Source organism: Opisthocomus hoazin, chromosome 6 (genome assembly GCF_030867145.1).
Source record: "Opisthocomus hoazin isolate bOpiHoa1 chromosome 6, bOpiHoa1.hap1, whole genome shotgun sequence".
NCBI lineage: Eukaryota > Metazoa > Chordata > Aves > Opisthocomiformes > Opisthocomidae > Opisthocomus > Opisthocomus hoazin.
Window position 1 is genome coordinate 54,781,058 of NC_134419.1, and position 27,978 is coordinate 54,809,035.

Consider the following 27,978-nt stretch of genomic DNA (forward strand, 5'->3'; position numbering starts at 1 on the left):
CCCTGCGAAGCCTGGAGCCCGGGGGTGCTGCGGCTTCGGGGGGGGTTGGGGGAGGGTGCGTCGGGTCATGCGGCGCCGGGGCCGGGGGCGGCAGGACCCGCCGGGCGCCGGCCCCGAACCCGGGTCCTCGCGGGGCGGGGCGCCGCGTCGCGTTACGTCACCGGCGTGGGGTCGGCCGCGCGGCCGACGTGGGGAGCCAGCGCGGCGAGGCGGAAGCGGGCGGTGCGCCGGGAGCGACGCAGTTCCGCCGGGGAGCTGGCGGCTGCCGAGGAGGGGAGGCGGCGGCGCGGGGCAGCCGGGGGTGAGCGGCGGCGGGGGCGGCCGGGCGGGCCCGGGGGGGAGGCGGGCGCGGCGGCAGGGGCCGGGCCGGGCGCGGCGGCGGGGGGTGACACGCAGGCAGGGTGGGGGCTGGGCCGCCCGCCCTTGAGGCCGCCTCCCCCCCGGCGCCCCGGCCGCCGTCAGGCGGTGACGCCGCTCGCCGCGGCCGCGGCTCTGTCCCCGCAGGCGACTGATCTCCAGCCATGTCGTTCATCTTCGAGTGGCTCTACAACGGCTTTAGCAGCGTCCTGCAGTTCCTCGGTAAGGCCCGGCGCGTCGGCTCCCCGCGGGCCCCGGGACCGGCTGGCGGCGGGCGAGGCGCCTGGCGGGAAGGCCGCCCGCCCGCCAAGGGCCTGTTACGCTCGGGGGGAGGAACGTGGGGAGCGATTCGGAGGCGTTCGGCTCCCGCTCGGGCTTCCTCCTGCCTCTTGGCAGCCGAGGGACCGGTTAGCCCGGCGCCCTTCCCCGGGTAGACGTGCTGCCTGCCCAGGGAGGGGACCCCCCCTCCGCTCCTCCTCCTCCTCCTCCTCCTCCTCCTCCTCCTCCTCCTCCTCCTCCTCCTCCCCCCCCCGATGTCCGAGCTCACCGGTGCTGCAAGAGCTCGCCCTGATTCCTGGCTGCTGCGGCTGGCTGGCTTGCCTCTCCTCGGACGCTCGCTGCCTGCACCGAGCTGCCTGCCGCGGCGTGCCCGGGGAGCTGCTGGCCGGCCCAGTGCTGTCCGGCTGGAAGGCTGCTCTGCGGAGGTGCTGGCAGAGGCGCTGCCCGGTCTGGGCGAGCTGGGCCGGCTGCCTCGCGAGCAGCCCTTCCCAGAGGCGAGGGCAAAGCATCTGCTGCCAGAGCCGTGAGTTCCGGGGGAGGACGGGGTGCTCGCTGTCCAGAGGGAGGGATGAGGAAGAGCCCTGTTGGAAACGTAAGGGAACTTGCCTATGTGAGATGCACACGTGGAAGTGGAAAGAAAAAAAACAGTTAATCTGAAGAAGATGATGCGTTGTTTCACACTTTGCGCTTTTTCTTCAACAGCTTGCTGCTGTCTTTCACGAGTTTATTCAATTTTCACAATTAAATACCCTTTTGGGGCAGCAGACTGATCCATAACCCACTGCACATAAGTAGCGCTGTGCCGCACGCGCTTCTGCTGGGGTGTATCTGAGGAAAGAACACGTTACTCATAGAAACAGGAGCGCAGAAAATGTCCGTGGTTGTAGACATGACCTTGCGTTGCCGTGGTAAAAGCCGGCTCAAGCTGTCCGGTGATTTCCCTGCCGCCGTGTGTCCATCCATGCTGGCCATGCTGTGAATGCGCGGGTGGTGGCACGGCTCTGGGAGTAGAGTTCGCATCACCCGCAGCAGCGCGCGTCGCAGAGCTCCTGCTCCTGCCGGGATGAGCCTGCTGGAATTTTTCTTGCTTGTTTGTTTCGCTTCCAGGTTTGTACAAGAAGTCTGGAAAACTTGTCTTCCTGGGCTTGGATAACGCAGGCAAAACTACTCTGCTGCACATGCTGAAGGACGACAGGCTGGGCCAGCACGTCCCGACACTACATCCCAGTAAGTCTGCCAGCGACGGAGCCCCGCCTGCCTTGGGGGTGCTCTTTCCTCCTTAGTTTTGGGGACACGGTGTTGAAAGGTGCCTCGGTGATAGCTCTGCATTCGGGCAACAGACTGCAAGAGTCTTCAGACTGCCCCTGGGGCTGCAGGTGGACTTTGGTTGCCCAGGCTGAAGTGAATTTGCGTTTTCCACTGAAGTATAAAACGGAGAGCCCGAGAATTGGTGTGGTTCAGCTAACGCGAGGTGCCTCTCTTCGGGAGGGAGTGGGTTTCTAATGAAAAGTGTCATAAAGTATAATAATTGCAGATTAATTCAGCATGTGCTTAAGTGGGGAGGTAGAAGAAATTGTTTTCTCTCACTTGTGATTTTGTGAAACGACTCCATTTTGGTGACTGAGTTCTACAGGAAGCTCAGGGAATTCCTGAATTCTACGGGATATCTTGTATGAGGAGCCTGGTGATGTTAACTCGAGTCCCCAAGAAATTCCATCCTGGACAGCTTCTTTATTTTCCTGAAACAAAGCCTGTATTTTTGCTTTTCAGCATCAGAGGAGCTGACGATTGCTGGAATGACTTTCACGACTTTCGATCTGGGTGGACATGAACAAGGTAACTGAAGTTGTTGAGCAGGAGGCGCTGAGTGAGGTCAGCCTTCTGATTTCCGCGATGTTCTCCAGCCGCCTTAAGAAAAATCTACCAAAAAGTGATACTGATAGCAATTCGCAGTGCCTGATTATTTGTTGCCTTATGGTCGTGGCAACGACCTCCTGGCTCCAGCATACCAGTGGTTCGATACTTCTGCCCAATCCTGGCATTTTGAAAAAAAAAAAATGCTACCGGTTCATGCTCTGCTGCCTGAAATATCTTTAGCCATGGAAGGCTTGAATGTCACAGGCTTCTCATTCTTGTGAATAATTGCTGCTGAATTTTTTAGACTTTCTAGAAGTTCTAAGAGAAGTTTTTCTGCCTTTTTTTGTTGTTGTTTTTAAATACACGAAAATATTGGAAGAAAGACACTGCGGCTAAAAATCAGCCTTGGCTGCCGAGGCTCGCTTCTGAAAGGAGAGGAGCTGGCTCTCCGAACTGCCTGGCTTGCGGCCTTGGCCAGTCCCTCCCCAGAAGGTCTTCACTGCCTCAAGGGGATCGTAATGGGGAGGGGGCTCCCGCTTTTGGGTGTAGTTTTCCTGTCGCTGCAGGTCCCGTTTTGATGGGGCGGTGTTGGTCGCTTCTGTGTTCCAGCTCGCCGGGTCTGGAAGAACTACCTGCCGGCCATCAACGGCATCGTCTTCCTGGTGGACTGCGCAGATCACTCGCGTCTCATGGAATCCAAAGTTGAGCTCAATGTAAATATACCTTTTTTTTTTTTTTCCCTTTCCTGGGACCTTGGAATAGCTAAATTATAAATAATGTTCTTCTTTTTTCATCTGGAACTTGTGCACGGCGCGTTTTGAGAGTCTGGTGCTCTGGATTTGCATTTCCAGTGCACCTTTTGTGCCAGCGGTGCAGTGTCCAAAGCGTGTGCTTCTAGGAATTTGCACGTTGCTTTATGCAGGGAGCGGATCGGTATGGGTTTGCAAGCGTGCTCTCCCAGAGCTGGGGAAGCCTGGATGCCCTTACTGTGGGTCGACGGTGGGCTCCTGAGCAGCCTTTGAAGAATTTTTGAAGTAGGCGGTGGCTTTAGATGGGAGCTGCTTCTGAGAAACCTTTCCAGAGAGACTCCTCTTCTGCGGGAATACTGGGCCATGCACCAAGAAACAGCCCTCGCTGGTCACAGAGTTGAAACAGAAAGCTCTTCTTCCCGCTGCGAATGTTTGTCCTGCCTCTGCCTAACCCCTCCATCTTGCTTGCAGGCGCTAATGACAGATGAAACAATATCCAACGTGCCAATCCTTATCTTGGGTAACAAAATCGACAGACCAGAGGCCATCAGCGAGGAGAAGCTGCGGGAGATCTTCGGGCTTTACGGACAGACCACGGGAAAGGTAGGGCGGCATCCAAATTTGGGATCGCCTGCGAGCGAGGGAGGGCTTGCATGTTTCGTTGCGGATGAGGCTCCGTCTAGAAACCGATGGAGGTGTTACTGTGAATTTGTCCACAATATTGACCAAGCTGAATTTTTAAGAAGAGTAATAAGGCCCTCGGGCAAGTTTTGAAACTGTCAGAATCGTGCGTAACGCAGTGCCTGTGCAGCGATGGGGGAATTAGGTGTTGAGCTGGGATTTGAACACGTCGTCCGGCTCCTCTGGTTGCGTTACTCTGCGTTTCCACCCAGTTACCCATCTCGTCACTTTTTCGGTGTTTGGAAGCAGTTCAGTTAGAGAGCACCACTGGGCAGCGCTGGGGGATGGCAGTGACAGACCGCAGGGCTGCGCTTGGCGCTGGCTCACCTGCGTGCCCCTGGTGTCGCTCAGTCCTCAGACTGCGCCTGGCGTGCCGCGGCGCTCCCAGCGCCTGCTCTCCCGCGCTGCTGGCTCCAGAAGTCCCACGGGCAGGTCCCTCTGGCGAAGGGGCGGCGCGCGGCCAGGAGAGGGGAGATGCCCTGGGCGCAGAGGGGTTTTGCCTCGGTGGCGGAGGCTCAGTCACCGCTTCTTGGCGGGCAGCGGGGGTGCGGTTCTGACCCCGCTTTGGATTTCCCTAGGGAAACGTGCCACTGAAGGACCTGAACGCGCGGCCCATGGAGGTGTTCATGTGCAGCGTGCTCAAGAGGCAAGGCTACGGCGAAGGCTTCCGCTGGCTATCGCAGTACATTGACTGACGCGTGGGCGGACGTGAAGAGTTTTACTCCTCTGGACTGATCCTGTTCACAGCTTCCTGTGGACTTTTCTATTAGAACACAGAAGGCTTTCCAACCGCGTACTGGCATCAACCAAGAGACTCCTGGTTTTCGGCTGCCCTATCGCACAGTGGTGACACAACTCTTTTCCACGTGACGGGGAGACAGCACCGTTCCGCACGTGGGTGCGCGTTGTCGCTTTCAGTTCGGTTACAGCGGGGCTGGTGTGGTCTGGGGAGCAAAACTCTGTGCACCGCACTGCAACAGCTGAGAAAGAGGGCGCGTCTCACCACTGTGGCTAATTGACTTAAAAAAGAAAAAAGCGATTATATTTTTTAAAGAAAGTGTTAATGTAAACAGCGTCCCTTCTAACTTTTTAGTTTAACGTTCACCTTGTTTAGTCCAGAGTCCGGTTAGGGTTTTTTAAAAATATATTTAACGATATTTAGATATTTTGCAAGTTACTGAACCAAGGTATCACGATATTAGAAGTCCTCAATAAACATAGCATTTGGGCCGAACTGCGCCGCAGCATGGCTGTGCTGTGTCACGCTGACCGATGACGGAGAGGGGGCCGTGGGGCCTGACGCGTGCAGTCCGAGCTGCTTCAGCGGCCGGGGAGTGTTTGTGGCTGGCGAGGAGCACGCCTGTTCCGGGTGCTGGGACGCAGTGGCCGGCGCTCACTGCCGGTGGGACGGGCTGCCCGGTCCCCCCGCAGTCGGGCCGAGCTCCGGGCCCCTGGGCGGAGGGCATCGAGCCCTCCCGGTGCGCCGGCGCGGTGGGAAGGGCGAAGCCGTGGCGGGGGTTGCAGCACGGGAGCGCTGGACGTTTGCGCACCGCGAGGCCGTCGATGTAGACCAAGCCAGCTCGCTTCGCACCGGCGGGGCTGTGTTGTCTGAGGCTCCGTTGCTGCCCAGCGCTCGTTTTCGGGCGAATAAAGACGCGTCTTTCTGCGCCCAGGGGCCGGCGCTCCTCCGCCCGCCCGGCGCTGCCCGCCCCGCCTTCCGCCGGCAGCCGCTCCCGGCGGGGGGACGCTGTGCGGGAACGGAGCGGGCTGCGGGACCCTGGGGGGGCGGGGCGGGAGAGGGGGGCGTGGCTTCCCCGCCCCGGGCGCGGCAGGCTCTGCCGGCACCGCCACGTCGCGGGCCCCGCCCCGCGCCCGCCTCCAGCGGGGGGTGTGGCCGCCCCGCCCCGCGCCGCCGCCATGGCGGAGGAGCAGGTCTGCTGCGCTGTCAGCGTCTGCGGCCCGCCCGGGGCCCCCGAGCCGGCCGGCGGCCCCTGGAGCTGCAGCGGGGTGATCCTGAGCCGCGGGCCCGGCCTGGTGCTGTGCCAGGGCGCCGTCTTCGCCCCCTTCCTGCCGGACGGCCCCGCCGCCTGGGCGCGGCCCCGCGCCCTCCCGCCCGCCGCCCTCCGGCCCCGCCCGCGCCTCCGCGTCCTCCGGCCCTCGGCCCCCGGCGCCGGCCCGCGGGAGCACGGGGCCCGGCTGCTGGCCCTGGTGCCGTGCGAGGCCTTCGGACGGGCGCTGGCGCAGGCCTTCGGCCCGGCAGAGCGGTGGCGCTTTGGCGGGGAGGCGGCGGGCAACGACGGGCCGGCCGCGCTGCGCTGGTTCGCCTGGCTGCGGGTGCCCGGCCTCGACCTCCCCGGTGGCGGCTGGACGGCGTGGGCCAGCGCCGCGGGCCTGCGTAAGGGCGAGGGGCTGCTGGCCTGCGGGTCCCCCTTTGGCGCCCTCTGCCCCGACCTCTTCCTCAACACCCTCAGCCGGGGGGTGGTCAGCAACCTGGCCGGGGAGGGGAACGCGCTGCTGCTGACCGACGCGCGCTGCCTGCCCGGCACCGAGGGCGGCGGCGCCTTCCTGCCCGCGCCTGCCGGGCCCCGCGTCGTGGCCGTCATCGCCGCCGCCTTCTGCTGGAGGGGCGCCGAGTGGGTCGGCCTCACGCTGCTCTGCTCCCTCGCCGCCATCCTGCGCAGCAGCGCCTGCGCGCTGGCCGAGGCTGGGCTGGCGGTGCCGCCGGCGCCGGGGTGGGCGGCCGTGGGGCCGGCCGGGGGCCGGCGGGACGCGCTGGGCCTGGCGGCGCTGGTGGAGCGCGGGGCGGCCTGGGGCTCGGGCGTGCTGCTGACCCCGCGCCTGCTGCTCACCTGCCGGCACGTGGTGGGGGCGGGGGGCCCGCTCCGCGTGACACCGGCACCCGGCCCCGGCAGGTGAGCGCGGCCCCGCCCCGCCCCACGCCCCGCGGCCCCGCCCCCGCCGCGTGACACCGCGCGTGCCGCCCCCTCAGGGCCGCCGTCGAGGGCCGCGTGGTGTTCGCTACCGAGGAGTCGTCCCCGTTCGACGTGGCCGTGGTGGAGCTGGAGCGCAGCGTGCCGGGCCTGGCGGCCCCAAGCCCGGCGGACGCCTTCCTGCCAGGTGAGCGCCGGGCGCGCAGGGGCCGGGCGGGCGGAAGGGCGGTCGCCCCCGGCCCACCTCCCGCCTCCCCCCCCCCCAGGAGAGGAGGTGAGCGTAGTGGGCTACGGGGCACTGGGGCAGGCGTGCGGCCCCTCGGTGACGGCGGGGGTCCTCTCGGCCGTGGTGGCGGTGGCCGGGCGCCCCGTCATGCTGCAGACCACCTGCGCCGTCCACGGGGGCTCCAGCGGCGGCCCCCTCCTCTCCTCCCGCAGCGGACGCCTGCTGGGTAAGCCGAGGGGGGGGGGTGTCTCCCGTGGGTGGGGGGTGGTCCACAGGTGTCCCCCGGCGACGCGGGCATCGCTCCTCTCCCCGCCAGGGATTGTGGCCAGCAACACGCGGGACACCAGTGCGGGGGCCACCTACCCCCACCTCAACTTCTGCGTCCCCATCACCGTCCTGCAGCCCCCCGTCGCGCGGTACCACCGCACCGGCGACCCCGCTGCCTTCGCCGTGCTCAACCGGGCAGGCGAGGGGGTGCGGGCGGCGTGGCGGCTCCAGCAGCAGCCAGGGCCCCCCAGCAAGCTCTGACACCCCCACCCAGGGGGGCTCGTGCCGCAGACGGAGCTGCCCCGTCCCCTCTTTGGCCCCGGTGGGGGGAGGGAGACACGGCCCAGTGCCTTTGCCAGCGGCTGGTGACCCCAGATCGGGGAGTTTGGGGGCTGCTGTGTTTTATTTTCTCCCTGGAGCCATAAATGCTGTGAGTTGAGGCCGTGGTGTCCCGTAGTGCTGGGTGTCGGGGGGGGGGGGGGGGGGGGGTGGTGACAGGGCTGGGGTGGGTTTGGATTTGGGGGTGGGGAGTCCTGTAAGGCATGCTCTGGGTCGGGGTCCCGGTTGGGGGATGCAGGGTGTCGGCTGGGGTCCGGGCTGGGGAGGGACAGCAGTCCTGGGTCCTGCTGGGGCTGAGGGCCCTGGGCAGGGGGAGGGGGGTTAGTTTGGGGCTGGGGTCCTGGAGAGGGTCAGGGGCTGGGGGGGCATATTTGGAGCCAGGACTCTGCCCCGGGAGGCCGGTCCCAGCCCCACATCAGCTGCGTGCAGGGACCAAGCCCGGGGGCATCCCCACCTCCCCCGCCCCCCACACCTACCCAGGGGAGAGCAGCAGGGCCCGCCAGCAGCCCTGGCCCCCCAGGGGTGGGGGAGGGACCCCCCCAGCACCCCGAGTGGGGCCGCTGGGGCGTGGGGGGTCGAGGGGGGAGGAACGGGCGGGCGAGTGTTTGACACAGCACGGGGAATTTATTTCACAGCCGCTACACAACGCCAGGGGCTGGGGCGGCTGCGCAAGCACAGCACGCGGGGGGAGGCGGGCGGGGGGCAGCTTATCGATGGGGTTTGTATGTTTGGGTTTTTTTCCTTTTTTTCCCCACTTTTATTAGTGCCGTTTGCCCGGTTGAAGACCACGCAGCAGCACACTAGGCCTACAAGGCTTTACACCCCCCCACCCCCCCACCCCAAAAAAAAGCTCAAATTTGCACAATCGCGGCCCGCTCGCCCCGCTCGCCCTCTCCCCGGGCGAGCACCCCAAGGCCCCCTCCCACACAGGGCCGGGGGGCTGCACCCAGCCCACCCCACAGCGGCAGTGGGGGGGGTCACGGGGACCCCCCAGCTGGGGGGCTGCCACCGGGTCATGCCACCCGCCGGGCTCTCCTGCTCCTCTACCAGATGTAGCCGCCATCGTCGCCCTCGCCCGCTTCGCCCTCCTCTTCCTCGCCTTCCTCGCCCGCTTCCTCCGGCTCCTTCTCCTCCTCATCCTCCCAGCCAACGCTGCTCCCGAAGTCGCCCGAAAACCCCACCGCCTCCTCTGCGGGGGCGAGGGGCAGAGGCTGGTGGCCGGGTCCCGGGGCTGCGGCCCCCTCCGCGGGCGGGGGGCTCCCTCCCGGCTCCCCCCGGGGCTCACCGCAGTCGGGGCTGCCGCGGGCACGGGTGCCCGTCAGCTCGACGCCGTGCTGGTCCACGCACCAGCACTCCCCGCCGCCTGGCTCACACTGCGCCCGCCGGTAGTACCCGTCCTCGTCACAGCTGGGGATGAAGGTGCCTGCAGGGAAGCGGTGACCCCCCCCAAACACGTGCAGTGGGAGAGCCCCCCAGCCCGGCCCTGCGGGGCCCCGCTGGGGAAGAGCGGCCCCGGGACCCCCCCAACTCACCTGGCTTTTTTTTGGCCGCTTCTTGGATCTGAATCTTCTCCAGCTCCCTGAGACAGGGCGGCTCTGCAGCAGCCCCACGCGCCGCTCTTAGGGTGGGCCTGCAGCCCCCAACAGCAGGCAGCCCCCAGCCCCGTGGTGTGCCTCCACTGGCCCCACGGCATGCACCCCCCACCCCCCCCGTTACTGCAGCGTCCATGCCCCACGGTGTGCATCCCTCTGACCCCACCGCGTGCACCCCCACAGTCCCCATGGCAGGCATCCCCCCCCACGGTCCCCATGGCAGGCATTCCCCCCAGCGCCGCGGTGTGCCCCTCCCAGACCCCACAGCACCCCGCCCCGCAGCGTGCCCCCGCCCCGGTGCGACGTGACGCACTTTCCCTCCAGAAGCAGAAGCACCACTCGGGAGCGGAGACACGGCCATCCTTGGAGGTGTCGCAGGAGTTGAAGAAGGCGCGGATGCACACCTCGTACTTGTCCAGGTTGATGGCGGCCAGTTCGGCCGCCTCCAGGAAGAGATCCCCGCTGGTGTCCAGCCGGGCGAACATCCACCCCACCGCCTCCTTGCAGCTGGCCGCCACGCTCCTCTCCAGCGCTGTGGGGCGGGGTGAGGCCCGTGGGTGCCCGGAACCCCCGGGGACAGCACCCCGCGTCCCCTCTTCCTGTGGTGGGGGCACCTACCGGTGGCGGGGCTGGCGGGGAGCCCGCCGGAGCCGTTCTGCTTGGCGTTCTCCCGCAGGAGCTGGAACCAGTCACGCAGGCGGTCACCCAGGTCAGCCAGGTCCTGCCCGGTGCACGGCTCTGGGGGGGGCGATCCAGGGGAGCGGCGTCAGGCCGGGCAGGGCTCAGGGACTCCCCCCGGGTGCCCCCCATCCCACTCACCCTGCTTGCCGTCGCCGGCGGGGCCGTGTGGGGTCGGGCAGGGGCACTGCCCCTCGCACCGCACCGTCAGCTGCTTGCTGGCCAGGCACGCCTGCTGCTCCAGCTTGCACTGCGGGGCGGCAGCGGGGCGTCGGCGAGGGGGTCCCGGCCCGGCGTCCCCCTCCCACGGCGAGGTGCCGCCGTACTCACCGCAGAGCTGTAGGTGTGGCCGTCGGAGCCGCAGACGGCGGCGAGCGGGGCGGCGTGGCAGGGCTTGCAGCCCCCGCGCCCCTTGGCACCTGGTGGCTTGATCCTGCGCGGTGAGGGGGGACACGGTGCTGAGCCCCCTGCTCGGTTTGTCCGCCACCAGCGGGGCCCCAGCCCCGCCACCCCCCTACCTGTGCTCCAGCTTCTTGCGGCTGATGCACATGGCGCGCTGGTAGCCCTGCGCCACGCACACCTTGTGCCGGCTGCACTTCACCTTCTGGCAGGGGTCCTTGGTGGTGTCCAGGGCTGGGGGCAGAGAGGGGGTGGGCAGGGACCCCCAGGGAGCCCCGGCAGCGCTGGCCGCCAGCCGGCCCGGCACAGAGCTCCATTCAGGCTGCAGCTGGGCAGCCGCCTCGGCACCAGCTGCCGCTTCCCGGCACGCACCGGCCCCGCCGCCGCTCCCGGCCGGAAGGGAGAAGCCCGGGGGATGCGGGCAGAAAGTGTCCCCTGCCCCAGGCCAGCTGTCACCAAGCCCCCTGCGCCCCAAACCTGTCCCAGCTCTGTCCCAGCGGTACCTTCGTCCCCGGGCTGCTTGTCCTCCCAGCTCTTGATGTAGTCATCCTGCACGGAGGGAGAGCCTGGATGAGCGCAGGCGGCGGGAGAGGTGGCACCGGGCCAGGCGTGCCACCACCTCGCACGGTGGCACCGGGCCGGCGAGAGTCCCCCTGCACGCGCGGACAGAGCCCCGGGGCTCCCCGTGCCGGGAGGTGAGCAAGCAGGGGGGGAGCAGCCTCCCCCTGCCCAGCCCTCGGTGCTCACCTCCACCTCCTGGCAGCGCGGCGGCGAGACGGCCCGGGCGACACCGGAAAAGAGAGAAGGAGAGAGCGAGGGTGTCTGCCGTCAGCCCCGGGGCAGCCTGAAGCCCCCGGCCCTGCCCGCAGCACTGGGCACCCCGTGCCGGCCGGGCACCCCGACTTTCCGAGCTGCCCAGTGCTCACATCGCCAGCCCCAGACGCCACCGGTGCCCGCCGCCGCAATGCTCCCGCACCTCCAGCTCTGGGCCTGTAACCCTGGGGAGCCTTCGCATGGGACAAAACCTTTCCCCGTCACCCTTCGGCCGGCCGGGACAGGCAGGGAGCAGGGATGGAAGCAGCACGGGGTGGAGGAAGCCCTGGGAACCCGGCAAGGCCCCGCCGGGATCCTCGCAGGGTGACGGTCCTGGTGCCGCCACCCCGGGTTTCAATAGCGAGCCCGAAGGGAGCGGGCGAAGATGGCTGTCGCTGCCTGGGGAGGCAGAGCTGCTCCCCCGGGGCCCCGAGAGCATCCCGGGGGTGGGGGGGGGCGAGGGGGACTCGAACCCTCCCGGCAGGCAGCGTCGCTCGCCCCGCGGGATGCTCTGGGGTGGGTGCGGTGATGAGGAGAAGGGGGCATCGCTGCCGCGGGCAGGGGGCAGCTCCTCAGGGGACGGCTGTCTCCCGGCTGTCTGTCTCTCGCTCCGGCGCGGCGACGTTCGCGCCGCAGTCGCTGGCCCGCGTCCCCGCGCCGTGACCAGCAGCGCTGCGGCGCCCGGCAGCTCGCTGCGGTGCGGCCTCGGCCGCTGGGCCCAAAACCCCGCAAATCCTCGGGATTCGGCGGTGGGTCCGCGCTAACCGCTGGCGGGCCCGCAGCCCCCCGGCCCGCAGCCCTGGTGGCAGCGGCGCGGCGGGGTGCTGCCAGCGCCCGGGGAGTGGGGTCTCTCGGACCGAACCCCCCCGGGGGTGCCCGGAGAGACCAGGGCGCTTCCCCTGTGCCCCCCCCCGAGCACCCGCAGCCGGCCGAGGCCCCGCGGCGGGGGTCTCCAGGGGGGCGTTCGCCCCCTCCCTCGCACCTCGCCCGTGCCCGTCTCCCCCCCCCGGTTTATCGGGGGGTGGCGGTGCCCCCCGCGCCCCCCCCCCCCCCCGGCCCGGCGGGGCCCGTCTCCGGCGGCGCAGCCCGGCTGCCAAGGTGAACCCGAGCGGGGGGGAGGGGAGGGGGGCTCGGCGTGTGCCCGCTCCCCGCTCGGCTGCCGCGGGTCCCCCGGACCCCCCGAGGCGGCGAGCTGCGGGTAACGGCGGCGGGGGCGTCAGGCGAGCCCAGGACAAACCCCCGGCTGCCCCGTGAGACGCGGGCTCGGAGCCCGACGCCGTCGGGGCCACCGCTGCGGGCTGCGCAAGAGCCGGGGGCGACGGGAGCGGGAGCTGAGCGCAGCGGGGTGCGGGGAGGGGGCTCCCGGTGCGCGGTACCGACTCCCACCCCCCCCCCCCCCCCCCCCCGCCGCGGACTCACGTCTCGGAAGCGGTTCCAGTGCTTGATCCTGCCGCCGTACTGGGAGATGGAGGAGAGCCACTGCTCGTCCTCCATGAAATTGCCGGGGCTCTCCCCCGCCGCGGCGGGCAGGAGCAGGGCCAGCAGCGCCAGCAGGGCGCGGCCCCCGCCGCAGCCCCGCATGCTGCCGCAGCGCCGGGGGGGGAAAGCGGGAGCGGCGCGGTGGCGGTGCGGGGAGGCGCCGGCGGCGAGTGCGGCCGCGGGGCGGGGAGGGGCGGGGCCTGCGCCGCGCCCGCCGCACCTGCGCGCCGGCACCCCCGGGGACGATGCTGAGCCCCGCACCCCCTCCCCGGGCGAGGGAGGACGGGGACCGCCGGCCCCGGCTGCAGCTGCAGAGGAGCAGCTGCAGCCGCGGAGATGCGCGGCTTTGCTTCTCCAGCCTTGGTTTCCCCCAAACCCCTGAAAAGCAGCATCCCCGTTCCCGGCCCTTCGTTCCGCCCGGGACGGAGGTGTGAAACGAATTTAGCCACGCCGGGCTAGAGCAGGGGGATGAGCCGCTTATGGCTGAAACTCCACCAGCTCCCAAACGGTGACCGAAGTCGCTGTCAGTAAAACGCGCCTACGTTAGCAGGAAGCGGAGAAGTATCCTCACATGGGTGCTTCTGTGTAGAAAAGCCCTGTTTGCCTCCATGCTGAGATGCTGCTTGCAAGGTCAAACCTGCTCTTGCGTTAGCGAAGTGGGAAAACTTAAGCCCACCTCAGTGAAGAAGAGGAGGAATCGCCAGTACTAGGTGACAACGGAGGAAAGCAGGTGTGACAGAAATGCCACCAACGCCATATTAAGGAAAACCAGAGTGCAAACAGCACCCTCTGTCCTGTAGCACTCAGCTTCTCGGTGAGAGTTGTGAAAAACCCAGCAGGCAGCAGCCTTCCGTGGCGCATCTCCCCTTCCCACGGCAGCAGCACAGCTGGCGGCTCCGCGAGCAGCTCCCAGGTCTGTTCTCCGGGTGGCTGACGAGATTTGCCAAGTACCTCTTCAGGCTGGCGGAAAGATGACAGCAGCCGGAGTGAAGTGCTCTCAGCACCTCCCTGCAGCGGGCTGCTAAGCGAGCGCGCCGGTGCTCTGCTTGCCGAGGGAACGGCTTCCTCCTCCGCTGGGAGAGCACAAAGGCGTTCGGCTGTAAGGAAAAGCAGAGACAAAAAGCCCAAGGGTCGTAACCGGGTACAAGCGTGGGCTCCAGGGTAAAGGGCAACTGGGAAAACCACAAATGGAAACCTCTCAGCCACTAGCAGGAGCGGGTGCTGCCGGAGCAGCCCTGTCCCTAGCGAACGCGCTCTGCCTCGACGACAGCGCAACCCCACATTCATGGCAGCAGCCAGGGACGGGCAGCAGCCGCCACCGCCAGTTTGTTGCAAAACAACCAAAACTACCAGCTTCTTCCATTTTCCAAAGCGTTCGTCCTCAGGTGAGTTGAAAGCCTGTATTGCTCTCCTTGCCGAATGGGGAGATTTACACGAAAAACCAGTCATCTTCAGATCTCTGAAGGATTCACAACGGTATCAAAGAGTTTTGCGCTTCTTTTGATGGAGAAACCACCTACCAGGCATATGTTTTTTTTGACACGCTCCGAAACGGTCACTGGAAAGAGCTCTTACCAGAAATGCTTTCTCAGTAACGTAGTTGTGTGCTGGAAGTTTAATTACAGAAACTATCAGTGCAACAGGAGATAAACACTTTGCTTTTGAAGGGAATTAATTTATTTGGAGATCTACATCACACAGACACGCTGCTGGAGATCCAAGCAATGCCTAACCTCGATATCGTCAAATCATGCTCTGGGGAGCTCTCTTGGATTTTAAATACTTATTTTAAGAACCAACTTCCCTCCTTTGAAATAAAGCTATGCTCAAACGTCACAGATTCCCCAAAAGCCACCTGCACCAGTTTTTCTAGTTGTTTTCCTTGAAAACAAGCAGGCAACGGGGTGGCATTTTGGTTACCCATAGGGAAAGGAGGCGGAAGGACCCCCGTTTCTCTTGAAGGGAGGGCAGGCAACACGCATAGAAAAAGCTGCAGGGAAACGCCATGGTTCCTGGCTGCCATGTGCTGTCGAGGAGTCACGAGGCATCCCCGCCTGGAGTTCCCAGGTTCCTGTTCAAAATCCATGTCCTATAAAACCACCTCTCGCCGACGAGCGGACGCGCTGCTGCTTCAGGAGAAGGTCAGCTGCCCAGACGTCGCGTAGTAGCCAGAGGCGTCTGAGGAGAACCTCTGGGAAAGACGCACCGCATCCAGCTGCACCTCTCCGAAGTAGAAGTTCTCGAAGAGCTGAAAGAGAAGAGACAAAACATTCAAGGGGCACCTAGAGAAATGCAGCCTGCAGCTGGTCCACAGATTTTCTGCAAGAGCTAGCCCTGCAAAAAGCCTCTACTCATCAACTTGTTTTGCCTTTGACAAAGCTATTCTTTTAATCATTTTTTCCCCTAGAGACTGCACTTAGCCTTTAAAGCAAACAGGGTATGAAATGATCACCTCTTTTTATCTACAGCAGCACTTGCTCAAAACGTCCCTACCTCGCCTTCTGACTTTGTCTCATTCAGGGAGCTCGGGGAGGCTCTTTCCCGCCCCGAAGGCCACCACCTCAGGATGGCTCTCGAGGTCGCATGCTCGACAGGAGCAAGGATTGAGGCCAGGACGTTTTTACCAATCCAGGCCACAGGACGTACGATTCACAGTTACGGCTCGGTCCTAATTCAAACTAGCAGGCTAGAGGCGCACGGCTCTTCATCCCAGCACTGACCCCGCTTTGTTCAACAAATCCTTCTTTGTTCAGCAAAGACCTCAGCGCAAATTAATGAAAGCAAGCCAACTCTGCGACCCGGAGGGCGTGTCTCTGCTGATTAATCCAATCTATGAAGCAGACCAAAAAAATGACATCAGAATTTCTTACGGGGAAGTTCAGCAATATTGCTGGAAAGGCATCGTGTCCAAGCGTAAAGTGCTCCGCCAGTTCCATTAAGATGCAGGAAATTGCTCTACCTGAAACATCGGTCGTGCTTTAGGAAAAGCTCTTCAGGGGAGATGCTAATTTCAAAACTCTGCTAACGGGAGCACTGTGAGTCACTGAGGGCCAGAGCAGTGACACCTCCCCGCTGCGGAGATCTCTGAAATGCCCATTCCATCTGTCTCCGACTGAATTTTCTGTCTGTCCTGCAGGCGTCTGCTCAAGACAGACAGTCACACACCCCTTCCTGCCATCACAGAAAGCACTAGCGCTAATGGCCAGTGAAAGCCCCGCGGATTAATTACAACCCATCCTCTGGAGCCAATGGTGCATCAATTCCTCCATCTAGCTAATGATCTAAACCCGGAATATCTAGTTAGCATCTGAAAGTCTGCACTTGTCCACCTCCAAACAGGAATTTGGCTCTGCCTGGCACTGATTTGGGCACGACTGCTCTTTTGTTGGTTCTCCCAAGGGTATTCTACTTTGCAAATACCCCTTTTTGCAAGGGGACCAACTATGTTTCTTTCAGGACAACTCCTGGTGTTGCTGTCACTCCTGCACAAAGAAAAACTGCCTCAGGGAAAGTGACTCCCTGCCCATCTTCAGGGCAGAGCGAGCAGGTCTTCAGCCAGGGAGCACCACGGTGGTACACGGACCGCAGACCAGACGCCAGGCGCCATGCTGAATCCAGCCCCTGCTCCAGACTGCCAGCTCACCCGGACAGCTCTCCACTCAGGATTTGGCTGAGGCCAGCAATTCCTCATCGACACACGACAGTCAGAACGGCATCTCTGAAGAGAAGGGGTATTTATGCGTGCCGAGCCAGCTCTCAGTGACTGCTAAGCCCCTGCTTCGGTTTGAAACGGCTGCAGCTGCAGTCAGTCGTGTCGCAGAATTCTTGCTGCCAGCAGCCCACCTGCCAGGGACCACCTCCTTCTCCCCGGACCTGCCTGCATGGCAGCACAGGCAGTCGACCCTCAAGCTGCTTCTGCAAAACACGCCTGGGTTAGCACAACCGCCGCAGGGAACTGGGTTTCTCTGCGCCGGACCGTTTAGTCACAGCATGCCTGCCTAGGAGAGGCGGTGGGCAGCCTCAGGCTCACCTGCACCTCCCTGCAGCTCACCCTGCCTCTGGGGTGACGCTTGTCCCTTAAGACCCCAGCACAAGGACGTACTTTGCACAGGGCCCAAAGTAATTCGCCGCTAATCACTCAGACTCATATTAAGCCGCAACTTGCTGCCGGTCCTTCCGAGCATGTACTTGGCAGGAGCCAGGCACCCCGCCACGGGGGTCACGCAGGTCCCCGTCCCAGCAAGAGGCCCCACCGCAGCAGCCTGGCTTCAAGGGACACTGCACGCACGGCTCCATGCGGCCACTGCCCTAAAGCGGGGCACCCTGTTGAAAAGAAGTTGTGCTAAGGGAGCGTCTCAGGCAGGGAGAGGTGGAAAAGAGGGAAGAGAAATGACTACAGCCATACAAACTCCATTTTATACAATTAAAGATTTATACAATTAAAGATTAATTATGTTCCTAAAAGCCCGCGTAGTTCATGTTAGAGGACTTAGGATAAAATGTCTCATTAATAAGAGATGGTAGTCAAGAGGGGCTGGTCTCCTTTCTCTTTTTGCTTTGGCTGATCTGAGGAGGAAGGGTGATTTCCAGCTCTCCAGGGCTTGCTGCACTGCTTGCCACCAGTGTGCCCACTCACCCCAAACCTTAACGCCCGACTCTGTCAAAACAGTCGTTCACATTGACGCTCCTTTCCTTCACGGAATGCTCTCCACCCAGGAAAAGTGGACATAACTTCTCTTCATTCCTAACAGAGGGATCTGTAGGTGTGCCGGCAAGCAAGAAGATACTAGGATCTGAAAATGATTTTTTGAAAAGGGAAGGCAGACAAGACGCATTTATTTCTGTAGAATGAAGTCTTTGCAAACACGAAGAAAACAGACAAAATACTAGGATGTGCGGGTCCCATCAGCAGCCCTGGAAGTCAAACCTTTACACAAAACAGCCAAAGGAAGAGTCTTTCAAATACTTGTTTATACTATCTCTGCACGCCACAACCTGTTTTTCTTACAAAACACATGTACTTCAAAGCAAAAATTAGTTAATGAGACAAACCCTGCCCCCAGCCCCCAGCCCCCAGCCTCTCTTCCCTGGCACAGCCTCAGGCACAGCGGAGCAGAAGGACAATCAGAAAGCCCCAGAAGACACTGCCCAGGTCGAGGGCCCTCCATTTGTACGCTGCTAAAAGTGAGGCAAAACCCTTGTACCAAAGCACTTTGTATTCCCTTGGCTTTTCTAAGACCTACCACCTCTTGTGTGTCCGAGCGTGTGTGTGTTTCCCAGGGAGCATGCTGCTAGAACTATTGATTTTTGGTAATGTAGCTGTACTTTCTGAGAGTAAACATGCTACAAGATTTAGAGGACAAGCACAGACATTTTTTTCTGCTCTCGTTTCAAGCCGGCTTCTCACTGATGCTTCTTTGCTCCCTGAGGCTTCCCACGACAGCAGCCGCTGGATGCCAGGCGTGGGGATCACAGCTGAGCCATCGTACGGCCGAGATCTGCCGTGGGAAGCGGTGAGGGAGGCTCCTCAAACATCACCCTCTGAGACCCCCGAAACACCAAGAGCTGGCTTCCCGCCATGAAAGCATCCCACGCTCCGGTCCCCAGGGTCTCAGGAAGAGATTTCAGAAGGCCAAGCCTCTACTTTTGACTTTCACTTCTATTTATCTTGGGGAGAAGCCAAGCAGAGCCAAGAAAGATATTTATATCTCCCCCCTCTCCCCAGCCACCACGGAAACGCTCTGGTTTCAGAGGAGGCCTGTAGCACAGCTGAGGAAATGCCTCCTATAAAAGCATTTTAGCATCTTTTATTCTGGGCCGGGAAAGAAGATACCTGGAGGTCGTTATGCTTCATGCGCAAATGCTGATAACCCTAAGACTTGCCTAGTCCCCCTCCGGTCCCTTCCCACGGGTGCCAAGGGCCCACCTTTCCCCAGAGAGGCTGCGGGGAGCAGGAGGAGGCGCGGATCAGCAGCAGCTAGCAGGGAGGCGGGGCGGGGGGGGGGGAACGCAATCACCCGCACGGTTACCGAAAGCCGTGTCATTGGATTGGAGTGGGACGTCAGGCTCAGCAAAAGCGCAGTGATTCTATAAATCCAAACACACGGAAGGATTTATGTCCTCACTGCCTAAAGAACAAATAAGAGGTTGGGATTTTTTTTTTTTTTTAATATTATAAATTAAAATGAACCTGATGGAGGTAAAGGTCAGCTAACGAGGTCAACACCATGCATGCCGTGCAAGCTACTAACTCCCATCAAGGGAATAGCACTTACCAGACTAAGTGCCCTCTGCCTCCCTGCTGCCTTCCCAAATTATATTAGGACCGAATAAGGAAAGAGCATTGTTAACTTTTAACCCCAGACCCACCACTTCTAAGCAAACGTGCTAGAGACGTGCCCTGCCTTTCCAACCACAGCCAAAGGCTCAGAAACCACACGGCGAGGGTGCCTTGAAGGACACGGCATCTCCCCTGGGGAGGAAGCGGGTGCCTAGAGAACGGCACCGCATCTTCCCGGGAACAGCACCCCAGGACCCACAGAGCACGGCAGGGACTGCGGCCACGCCACCTTCCCTGAAAGCCATGAGCCCCTGAGAAAGGGAGCGTACTGGTCCGTGGATAACCTGTATTTCACATGTCTGCCTGCAAACTACCGTAGGCCTACATGTGCGAGCGCTCCTCCTTCTCCCTTCTGGGGGGCCGGGTGCAAGGACACAACCGTGCAGGTAACGATGAAAGGCAGGCAGCCCTGTGGTAGCTCCCAGAAAGCAAGCTTTTCTCCATTTCTGCCCCAAAGCCACTTCTGCAGAGCCAGGAAGCGCCAGCAGCACATCTGTCATTTCCAACACGCCCATTTCTCTCACTTCAGACAGTTCCTTCCAGACGTTGGAAACCCTTCTCCCTCCGAGGTCCGTTCCCCTCTATTACCCACAAATTACACCGCAGGGCTCCCTTTGGGTGTGGCAATAATTTTCTGAAGGAAGACAGGGGCTGACGGCTTGTTTTGGGATGGAAAGCATCACACATCAAACCGCTCACTCCTTGCAAACCTGAGCCAAAAATGTGAGTACAAACTGCAGCCCCCAAACCACAGCAACTTCCTTGTCAAAGGCAGAGCAACAGGTCACAGCCAGGATGCCTCTTTTCCGCGTTTTTTTCCCCCTTTTGCCTAAGCCTGTCACGTAGGTTTTGCTGAAGCCCTGTAGAAACAAATGCAAAGGCGGACGATTCCTCGATAAAGCAGTTAACACATGTGTCTAGATGATGCTGTGCTCCCGAGCGCAGGTATTTGTCAAGCAGCCATCCTCGGGGGCTCGCTTCCCGCAGACAACCCTCCCAGAATGAGACAGCACCTTTGTGTTCAAACCTGGAAACAACAGTAATAAATCACAGTGCTAATCCACGTAAGGACAGCAGCGATGCGTTTCAGCTCCAGTTATGAAGAGCGGAGATGCCAACACAAACTGGTGCTTTTAAATCACCTGTCACGGGCTCAACAAGCACGAGAAATACTAATGGATTCGCCTGGAGAGGCACTGGGCAGCGGGAGGACAAAGTAAGTCCAGACAAGGGGAGGGAGTAAGAGGTATTTAAAACTTCCTTCACGTAATCTCTGGCTTGCACTAACACCGCCTGGCCTGGATTTTGCTGCTACCATCAGGATTATTGATCAGCTTGTACAGCCTTACGTCGTCTACGGTAGTCAGCCAAAAAGGACCTATCCAGAATTAATAAAAAGTCCAAGCAGCTCTGCCGAGAGCCTCAGCGCTCAGGAATGCCGAGGGAACAACGATTCGCTGCAATGCCTTGCAATTAAAACCTACCACCAAAGAGCAGCATTATCACAGGATAAAATGCAAACACACACACACACATAACCCCCCAGACTGCGGGGAGCTCGCTTTGTTGCGAACGCCAGCCACAGAAAGCAGTGCTTTAGGGTAAGGGTATTACAGATTAACAGTACAAAACTGTCCCCGGTGAATCAGCGCTGCGGGCGAGCAGAGGCATGTAATGTCATTAGCCTGTGACCAACCAGCCTAAGAAACTCAGCTGACCTCAGCAGGGAGATGAGGTGGGTGGGGGGTCCCGTTTTCCATATCTGGCACAAGCAGCACAGAAATCAGCAACTTCTGACACGCAGGAAGGAAGAGGCTCGCACCTCTGGGAACCTAGGGCTGCAGACAAGCTCACTGCTGTTCCTGCTGCATGGTCCATGCTGAGGATGGGGCGCCAGCAATCCCTTCTCCTCTGTTTTGCCCAGGTTGACAGGTGTTTATCCACCCAAAGATCCCTTCCATGAAGGCACGCGAACAGGCTGAGCACCACTCGTCTCTGCCCCCATGGGAGAACACATGCAGGAGCATCGCTTCTGACAGGCAACCCAGTGCTGTGGCCATGCAAGATCGCGCTGGGAATCAGGGTCCAGCAGCAGACAGCAGCATGGAGAGAGCTCAAACCAGCAGATTAAACTCAAGCTTCAGAGGAGCCGCAGGCTTAACAGCTTCATCTGCTCCGCACAGAGTGACAACAGCCACCAGCTCGCCCGGCGGCAGCCACTACCCCCGGCATGTCCTGATCGGGAGCAGCAGCGAGTGAAGGAATGAACTCGGAACGCTGGGAGGGATGGGAGGTTGCCTTCCGTCAAAAGCAGCATGCTGCGGTGCTGTTGTCCCCTTCGGGGAAGGGAAGCAGCAAACAAAATCCCAGGCACCTGCTGATGAGCATGAAGAAAAACTAAGCAGCGTTTCTGAAGAGGTGCCTCAGCACAGAGCAACGAAACCTGTTTGTTTGCTGACTCTCTGCACCCTCCCCTGGACATTCCCAGCGGTACTCACAGCATAGCATGACCCCAGCACCCCAAACCCTTCCTGCACTATCTCACAATACAAGGGAGGGGAAAGACCCAGACAGGATCAGACCGTGGCCTGCGACCTGCCCAAATAAACGTTCTTCCATCTCATAAGGGATGATACATTTGAATTCACACTTGTATAATGTGTCCACAGCTTGGGACAGAAAACACTGCAGAAGAGCAGAGAACAATTGCTCTTCCAAATCATCTGGCTAAAGCACTACTGCGGTACCCGTGCCAGCTACAGCAGGGAAGGCGCTGACTCTCCGGCTAACTGCTGTGTTACAGAGCTGATACCAGCATTAAGCAAAAAGGATTGACAGAGGAAAAGTTGCTGATGGCAAAAAACATGGATGGACTAAAAATAATAACAAAAAAAATATTTAGAAATGTGAAAGTAACACTCAGAAACTTTGATGGACTCTAAGAAGAGTCCACTGAACTCCAGCAAACTCTATCCATCGGGCCTCTTCTGATTAACCTCCTCTGTCGCATGTACCGCAGCCGCCTATGCCGCTTTTGGGATCCCACCTACCTGGTTAACGTGCCTCACTCCTGCGACCTCCCACGCAGACCTGTCAGGGCCTCTCAGGTCTCAGCAGCACCTCTGTCACTCCTCAGCAGGCTGACTCGTGAGCACAGTTCAGAGATGGAAAGTTGTTGGTAACAGAGGGACCTCAAGGGCCAGCCTGCCTGTGCCCTGTTTCGGCTTTGTGGATTTATGCTACCAACACCTCCCTGTTGACCACCCCAATGGTCTACGGAAGGCTGTCACCCCCACAGCACGGGACGGCAGAAGCTGCCCCAGTTCCTGGGCTGCAGTACTCTCTGGCACAGCTCCCTCTTCCTCGCCCTGAGAAATGCACCAAAACCCCTTCCACCTGTGACGTAAACTCCCCCAAACTACAACAGACAAACCCCAAACCAAATCCCCTGTCGGCTCCCAGAAGATGAGACACAACCGGACAACGTGTCAAGATCTCGGGTGTTCGTTCAATTAATAGATTATTTTTCTTCTACTTTCAACTTTCAAAACATGTTTTCTGGAGCAGTTGTATTAGTCACTCTGGACACCACTCCGCCAATGATTATCTGTCAGAGGTTTAATTGTGCTTGGAAGCTTGCCAGCAATAATGCACGAGCAGTGTGGGAAAAGCAGGTAGACAGGCACTCAACCGGACGAGGCGGCTCTTCCCAGCGTTCCCCACCTCCTCTCCAAATCAGCAACTGCTTCCTTTCCATGGCTTTTTAAAGGACCACAGGCCGGGCTTCCAACAACTTCCGTTACTGCACAGGTGTTACAGGGTTAAGAGGTCGCAAGGTGAGGGTGGAAGAGAGGGCTAGGAAGGGCAGAGAGGGAAGGCGGCTGTCATCTGAGCGGTCACCACGAGCACGCTGCCTGCGCCAAGGCCTCCAAGCACCAGCCACAAAGCTCGGCGGGCATATGCAGATCGTGTGTTTTGTTCTGCAAGTGTGCAGCTGGCTCTGGAGTGTCTCTCCATCACCAGAATAGCATCGAGTCCTTCCACCCAGATAACGCAAGCAACAGCCCTTCCCCTCTCATTTTCTCTCAACCTCTGGCAGGTTTTAAAAGGTGGCAGCAGAGACCCTTTCACCTCATCTCCCTCAGGAAGAATAAAGCATGCAGACTTCAGGAGGGAGAAAACCTGGCCATGGAAGTCCCAGCGGCTTATCTTCTGGGAGTGCAGCTGATCTGTAGCATTAGCAAAGCACGAACTCCTTTATCGTTCGCATTCAGCTTGCTACTTCTCAAATCATTTCTATCCGCAATCTCTGCCATGAACCACCAAGACCTGAAATTACAAACAAGTGAGCATCTTGGGTTAGCACAAGCCCAACACGGGATGCAAGCCAGGGGTATCTCCCCTGCGACACAGGAAAAGCCCTTCCCATTAAATCACTGGTGCCGTCCCTTAGAAAGCAGTAACAATACAACCATCTCTATCTGAAAAAGCACCACCAACGCAGGAGCAAGAAGCATGCATGGAGTTCACAGAGAAAGATACTAGGCTTATATGATGCGAGATTTCTTTTTTTATATTTTTATTTTACTGAGCCAAAGTAAATGCCATGTAAATGCCAAGAAGCTGTTGGTATGTTTACAAATGCCATCTCAAGGGTGTTTTGCATGTATTTCACGGAGTAATAATAAAGCAACAAGATGAAGAAAGGACCAAAAGAGGTCATCCGCTCCACTGTCCTCTCCTTCCCCAAGGCAGCAGGAGCTCATTGATGGCAGATCCTGGACTAACATGTCTGCTCCCTCCAAACAACCCAGACTCCCATTTCTCCTGCTCCTCTAGGTCAGTGTTTCATTCTCCTTCCCATTACAAAGATCTTCCTAACATCTGTTTTGAACCTCTTGCTGCAGTTTAAGCCCACTATTTCTTGCCCTACCACCAGAGCATGGAGGATAGAGCATCCACTGCTGGCAAAAGTTTTCACATGCTTCGAAGAGTTTTTCCTAGTGTTGTCTTCCTCCTTCTCTTCACTAGCCTCAAAACAGCTCAAAGTCTTTCTGTCTCAGCTTGCAGATGACATTTTCTACCCCTCCGACTATCATACTGTTGCCTTCTGGACTCTTAGCACGCGTTCAAAGTGCCCAAAACCGGACAAGTACTTCAGCTGGGGGCTGAGTGCTAAGCATAGTCAGAGGTTTACTCTACAGACATTTTCCTCTTTCTTTTATTTCCACAGACCCACTCAGCTGGCTTGTGCTCTGGAGCAGTCCCCCGTAATCCAAACCCGGTCCATGGGGCTGGTATTGAGACCGTTCTCCACCCTGTGCCAATGCCGCCCTTCCCTCCTGGACCTGCCTTTGTTCACAGCAGCCCATTTGTTCCTGCCCAATTTCTCAAGATCATTTGGAGCTCTGTTCCCTCCTACTCAAGTGTGCAATTTTCCTGCCTCGCCCCAGCTGCCAGACGGTGATGTTCTCTGCGAACATGGAAGCAGCCGATCCTTCTCCTCTGACTGCTGCCACGCAAAACCTCAGCTCTTCATAAAACTGGAGCAAAGCCACCTCATCTGCCAGAGGGTGATGCAGCAGTGACATTCAGCAATAATCTAAATTAATTTGTCAGGCCTGATTTCTTGCAAATAGAACTATTTGGGGCCAGGCGCAGGCCTTTGTTCTGCTGAGATCCTCTCCCTCCAGGGTCCCCCCTCCTTCAGAAGCCAAATCTGGAGATGCTCCCGCCACTGCCATGCTGCAAAACCTTTGCTCTAGCTCAGGGGTTTGGGTCTGTTCCCCCCCCTTGCCACAAATCCATGAAAATTCATGCACTTGAGGAAATCAAACCCTAGTTGCTATGGTGAAAGACATTCTGCAAACTAAGAAACAAATACAAGTGGGACATTTGGAGGTTACCAGATTTTTGCACTTACAGACAAGAATAAAAAAACCTCCAGCACATTAAAGGCTCCGCTAACTTCCCAGACCCTGCTATGCTTCAAACATGAGGGATTTACAGGACAACTAGTTTAAGGAAATTAATAATCAAGCACTGCGTTTTTCCAAAGCAGCCCCACCCCCATGGCTCCTAGCACTGCCTATTATAGTGAAGGCAGCAACAGTTCTTAAGAGCTGGGCTTTGGCTTTGCTGCAGAGATGCCAAGAGGCTTGAGATGCATCCGGGAATACCAGGACAAGGGGCTCCCATCAATGTGACCTACTCGCTACGCTCACCGAAATACTAAGAGGAGGAGCCCAGCTACGGGGCCAGTAAATTAATTCAGACAGAGCCGGGAAATTCTCCAGCAGAAGGGTCACGGCACTTTTGGGATGATCTGCCTACTTTCGCTAATCAATGTCTTCTTTCTTTTTTTCGCACTTAATGTGCTGGGTCCCTGTCCTCTATTAAGGCATCGCTGTAATTCAACCCCTGCCAGCTCCACTGAGAAAAATTGTCCTCTTCAGATCAAAGAGGTGACGCTGTCCCAGCTGGCTGGTGGCAGAACAGCGGTCTCGGGGAAAATGAGGAGGTGGGATGCCTGCTGGGAGGGAGGCAGAGGCACCCACAGCGCGACCTCCAAAGACAGAGGCACCCACAGCACCCGCAGAACGGCTGACCTGAGGGGCACAGAGCAGCACGCCGGTTTGCTCCCCTACGGCACACTGCAGGCAGTCCTGCCCGGAAGGGCCAAGGGGATTCAGAAACTATAACCCTCTCAGCAAACCCTCCCTCTTGCAGCACTCACGGTTCTCGCTAAAATTAAATTCAAGAGGTGCCTAGCACCTCTGAAACAAACGAGGCTTCTCCCCTTTATGCTAAGGTCACCAAACGAATCTGTCACACGCGAGCAAGGTAGCACAAACCTGCTGCACTTCCCGCACCGCGTTCTCCTCAGTGCGGCGTCTCAGCCTTCTCTCAACGCCTCCAACGCCGCCTCATCGCTCTGCTCCAAGGCCCAAACACTCCAACAAAGATACTTTCCCTCTATTGTCTAGTCTGGTTTTTCAAATGCCACTTCAGATTCCCGTTTCACCGAATGCAAATAATGTGAATAAGCCTTTTTTTTCCTGAAGAATATAATTCAGAGGAGAGCATTATCATGGCAACCCCAATTTAATCTCCTTTTTTCCCCAGATCATACAAACGTTTATCTCCAGTCTCATCTGATGAACTGTCACATCCTCATCCCACTGTTGCTCTAATTGCACACTGCTGAGCCCCCTCGATCGTTTCAGTATCCCTTGATAATGGCAGGATCAGAACTGAAGGCAAAAATCCTCTCCTCTGCAAAGCAGCATTACAGCCTTTCATTTCTGCTTTTGATTCTCCTGTAAAACTGAGGCGAGGAAAGCACTGCCTTATTTCCGATACAGCGATGTTGCACCACAATCTCTTCTTCAGTCTGTTCTCACCCCAGTGGATTTTTGTTTGGTATTTTTAACTCTAAACTTTCCAAGCAGCCACCTCCCATTAGGTACTTGTTCCAACTGCTGGTCCAACGTAGCGTATATACCTTTATCACCCCACTGAGGGTAACAAGATGTTCTTACCCTTTCCGAATACTGGGCAGTCTTCATCCTCACCTAACGCTGGTTCTTCGGCCCTCCGATTTCACCTCAGCTTAAAAATACACCAGGAAAAGACTCTGTCTCCTTAAATTCACTAAATAAAAGTTACACAGGCCTGGATACTGATGGCTGCAGAACACAAGATGCACTCCTCACCTGCAAGCAGAGTTGGTAACGGTGGCTCTACACAGGGGCAGATGTTAATCTGTTTAGCGCTTGGAGGGTCTGGGGTATTCTGAGGGGTTAGGGGGTTTATCCAGGACACGATTCTTCTTTTTCATTGTATCTCGCTATACAGCATTGCATAAAATGCCTTAAACTGAACTACTGCACACCACAGCCACTGCACTATTCTCTCCCAGCACGACAGAAATGATAACAGAGAACACCACCAGGTTTGTTTGCTACGACCAGCTCTCCACTAGCCCCGGTACATCAGTCAGTAAATGCACTTTCACCCTGCTCCAAGTGAAAGCAGATACGGCCCCATAGTCTAATACCCTGTACGCAGGCTTCAGAAGAGAAGGAGCCTCATCGAGTTACACCTTGTCCAACCCAGACACCCCCCCCCCCCCAACAGTCCTGCAGCCCGGACGCCCAGCTCCCGCTGCTGGACCAGGGCACGGCAACATGTGTCCCTGCCTCGACTGATCCAGTTCCCAGTCTGGCATCCCAGCTTCAAGTCTCCCCTAATGCCCTAAGACATAAGATGGGAAGCTTTCCGCTGTTGTACCTCAGGAGCTGTTCCCTCAATATTTAATCTTGTAAGCCGCTAATGCACAGATCCGTGCTAAGCAGCGGGGTTCATCTTTTTCTGTACTCAAAATTTGCTTTCCTCTTGTCTGAATACAGCAAAGACCACCCTTTTACTCCTCAGACCTCAATCCAAAAATCATTTCATTTTAACTCGGTGAGGGTCCAGGTGGTTTTCTTCTACTGTAAGCCTTCCTTTCCTTTAAAAGTGTAATAGAAAATTTTGGCCACATTTCTTTGCATTTTTATTTATTGACCACAGCCTTAGTTTTTTTTCACTAAACAAAATAAATAAAAGCCTGGACGCAGCCAAGCCTCATCTCCGGAGATGCAGGCAGCTGCCCTGGCTGCCTCTGTGCCAGGGCTGTGCCGCCCGGCCAGCTGTGACGCAGGGCACGCAGCCACCGCCCGAGAGGACACAAGAGGAGGCAACACAGAGGGGCTGTCAGACCGGCATCTCCCCGAGGCCCAGCCTTCTCTCACAGGGAAGGAGCTGTCGCTGTCTTTCAGCTGTGAATTGCTGCCCCTTCCCTCCGCTCTCCAAGAGATGATCCACTTTGTTTCCGGCGGAGCAAGATTTCGGTACGTGACTCGGATGTTCAAAGGGGTCCATCAGCTAGCCACTAGCCACCCTAGAAGAAATACATATCGCTTCGCATGAAGCGGTTCATAAAGCATCC

General features: G+C 59.1%; 4 protein-coding genes across 6 annotated transcripts in view; 2 read left to right on the forward strand and 2 right to left on the reverse strand.

The window, feature by feature from the left end:
• The first annotated feature begins 198 nt into the window (after positions 1–198).
• On the forward strand, positions 199–5,157 carry SAR1A (secretion associated Ras related GTPase 1A). Its single transcript, XM_075423179.1, has 7 exons — positions 199–301; positions 505–579; positions 1,744–1,863; positions 2,407–2,472; positions 3,103–3,206; positions 3,714–3,845; positions 4,502–5,157. Exons 2-7 carry the CDS (start codon positions 522–524, stop codon positions 4,616–4,618), a joined length of 597 nt encoding a protein of 198 aa, XP_075279294.1. The 5' UTR covers positions 199–301; positions 505–521; the 3' UTR covers positions 4,619–5,157.
• Positions 5,158–5,834: 677 nt separating this feature from the next.
• Positions 5,835–7,780, forward strand: TYSND1 (trypsin like peroxisomal matrix peptidase 1). The gene is made up of 4 exons (XM_075424181.1): positions 5,835–6,835; positions 6,913–7,040; positions 7,120–7,305; positions 7,396–7,780. The coding sequence occupies exons 1-4, from the start codon at positions 5,841–5,843 to the stop codon at positions 7,605–7,607; spliced, it is 1,521 nt and encodes a 506-aa protein (XP_075280296.1). The 5' UTR covers positions 5,835–5,840; the 3' UTR covers positions 7,608–7,780.
• Positions 7,781–8,289: 509 nt separating this feature from the next.
• SPOCK2 (SPARC (osteonectin), cwcv and kazal like domains proteoglycan 2) lies at positions 8,290–12,810 on the reverse strand. Of its 2 annotated transcripts, XM_075423175.1 has the most exons (11): positions 12,587–12,810; positions 11,102–11,176; positions 10,858–10,903; positions 10,474–10,588; positions 10,286–10,388; positions 10,097–10,205; positions 9,896–10,015; positions 9,591–9,809; positions 9,218–9,280; positions 8,971–9,108; positions 8,290–8,874 (listed from the first exon to the last, which is right to left on the reverse strand). In XM_075423175.1, exons 1-11 carry the CDS (start codon positions 12,746–12,748, stop codon positions 8,729–8,731), a joined length of 1,296 nt encoding a protein of 431 aa, XP_075279290.1. In that variant the 5' UTR covers positions 12,749–12,810; the 3' UTR covers positions 8,290–8,728. The 2 variants fall into 2 exon arrangements, with proteins under 2 accessions (XP_075279290.1, XP_075279291.1); XM_075423176.1 differs by lacking the exon at positions 11,102–11,176 and having other exon boundaries at positions 12,587–12,809.
• A 1,743-nt stretch (positions 12,811–14,553) lies between these two features.
• ASCC1 (activating signal cointegrator 1 complex subunit 1) overlaps positions 14,554–27,978 on the reverse strand; it is a 39,685-nt gene continuing 26,260 nt past the window's right edge. For both annotated transcript variants that reach the window (XM_075423178.1, XM_075423177.1), the window contains exon 10: positions 14,554–14,894. In XM_075423178.1, coding sequence (XP_075279293.1) covers positions 14,778–14,894 — 117 coding nt within the window. In that variant the 3' untranslated portion in view covers positions 14,554–14,777. The remainder of the gene's footprint in view (positions 14,895–27,978) is intronic.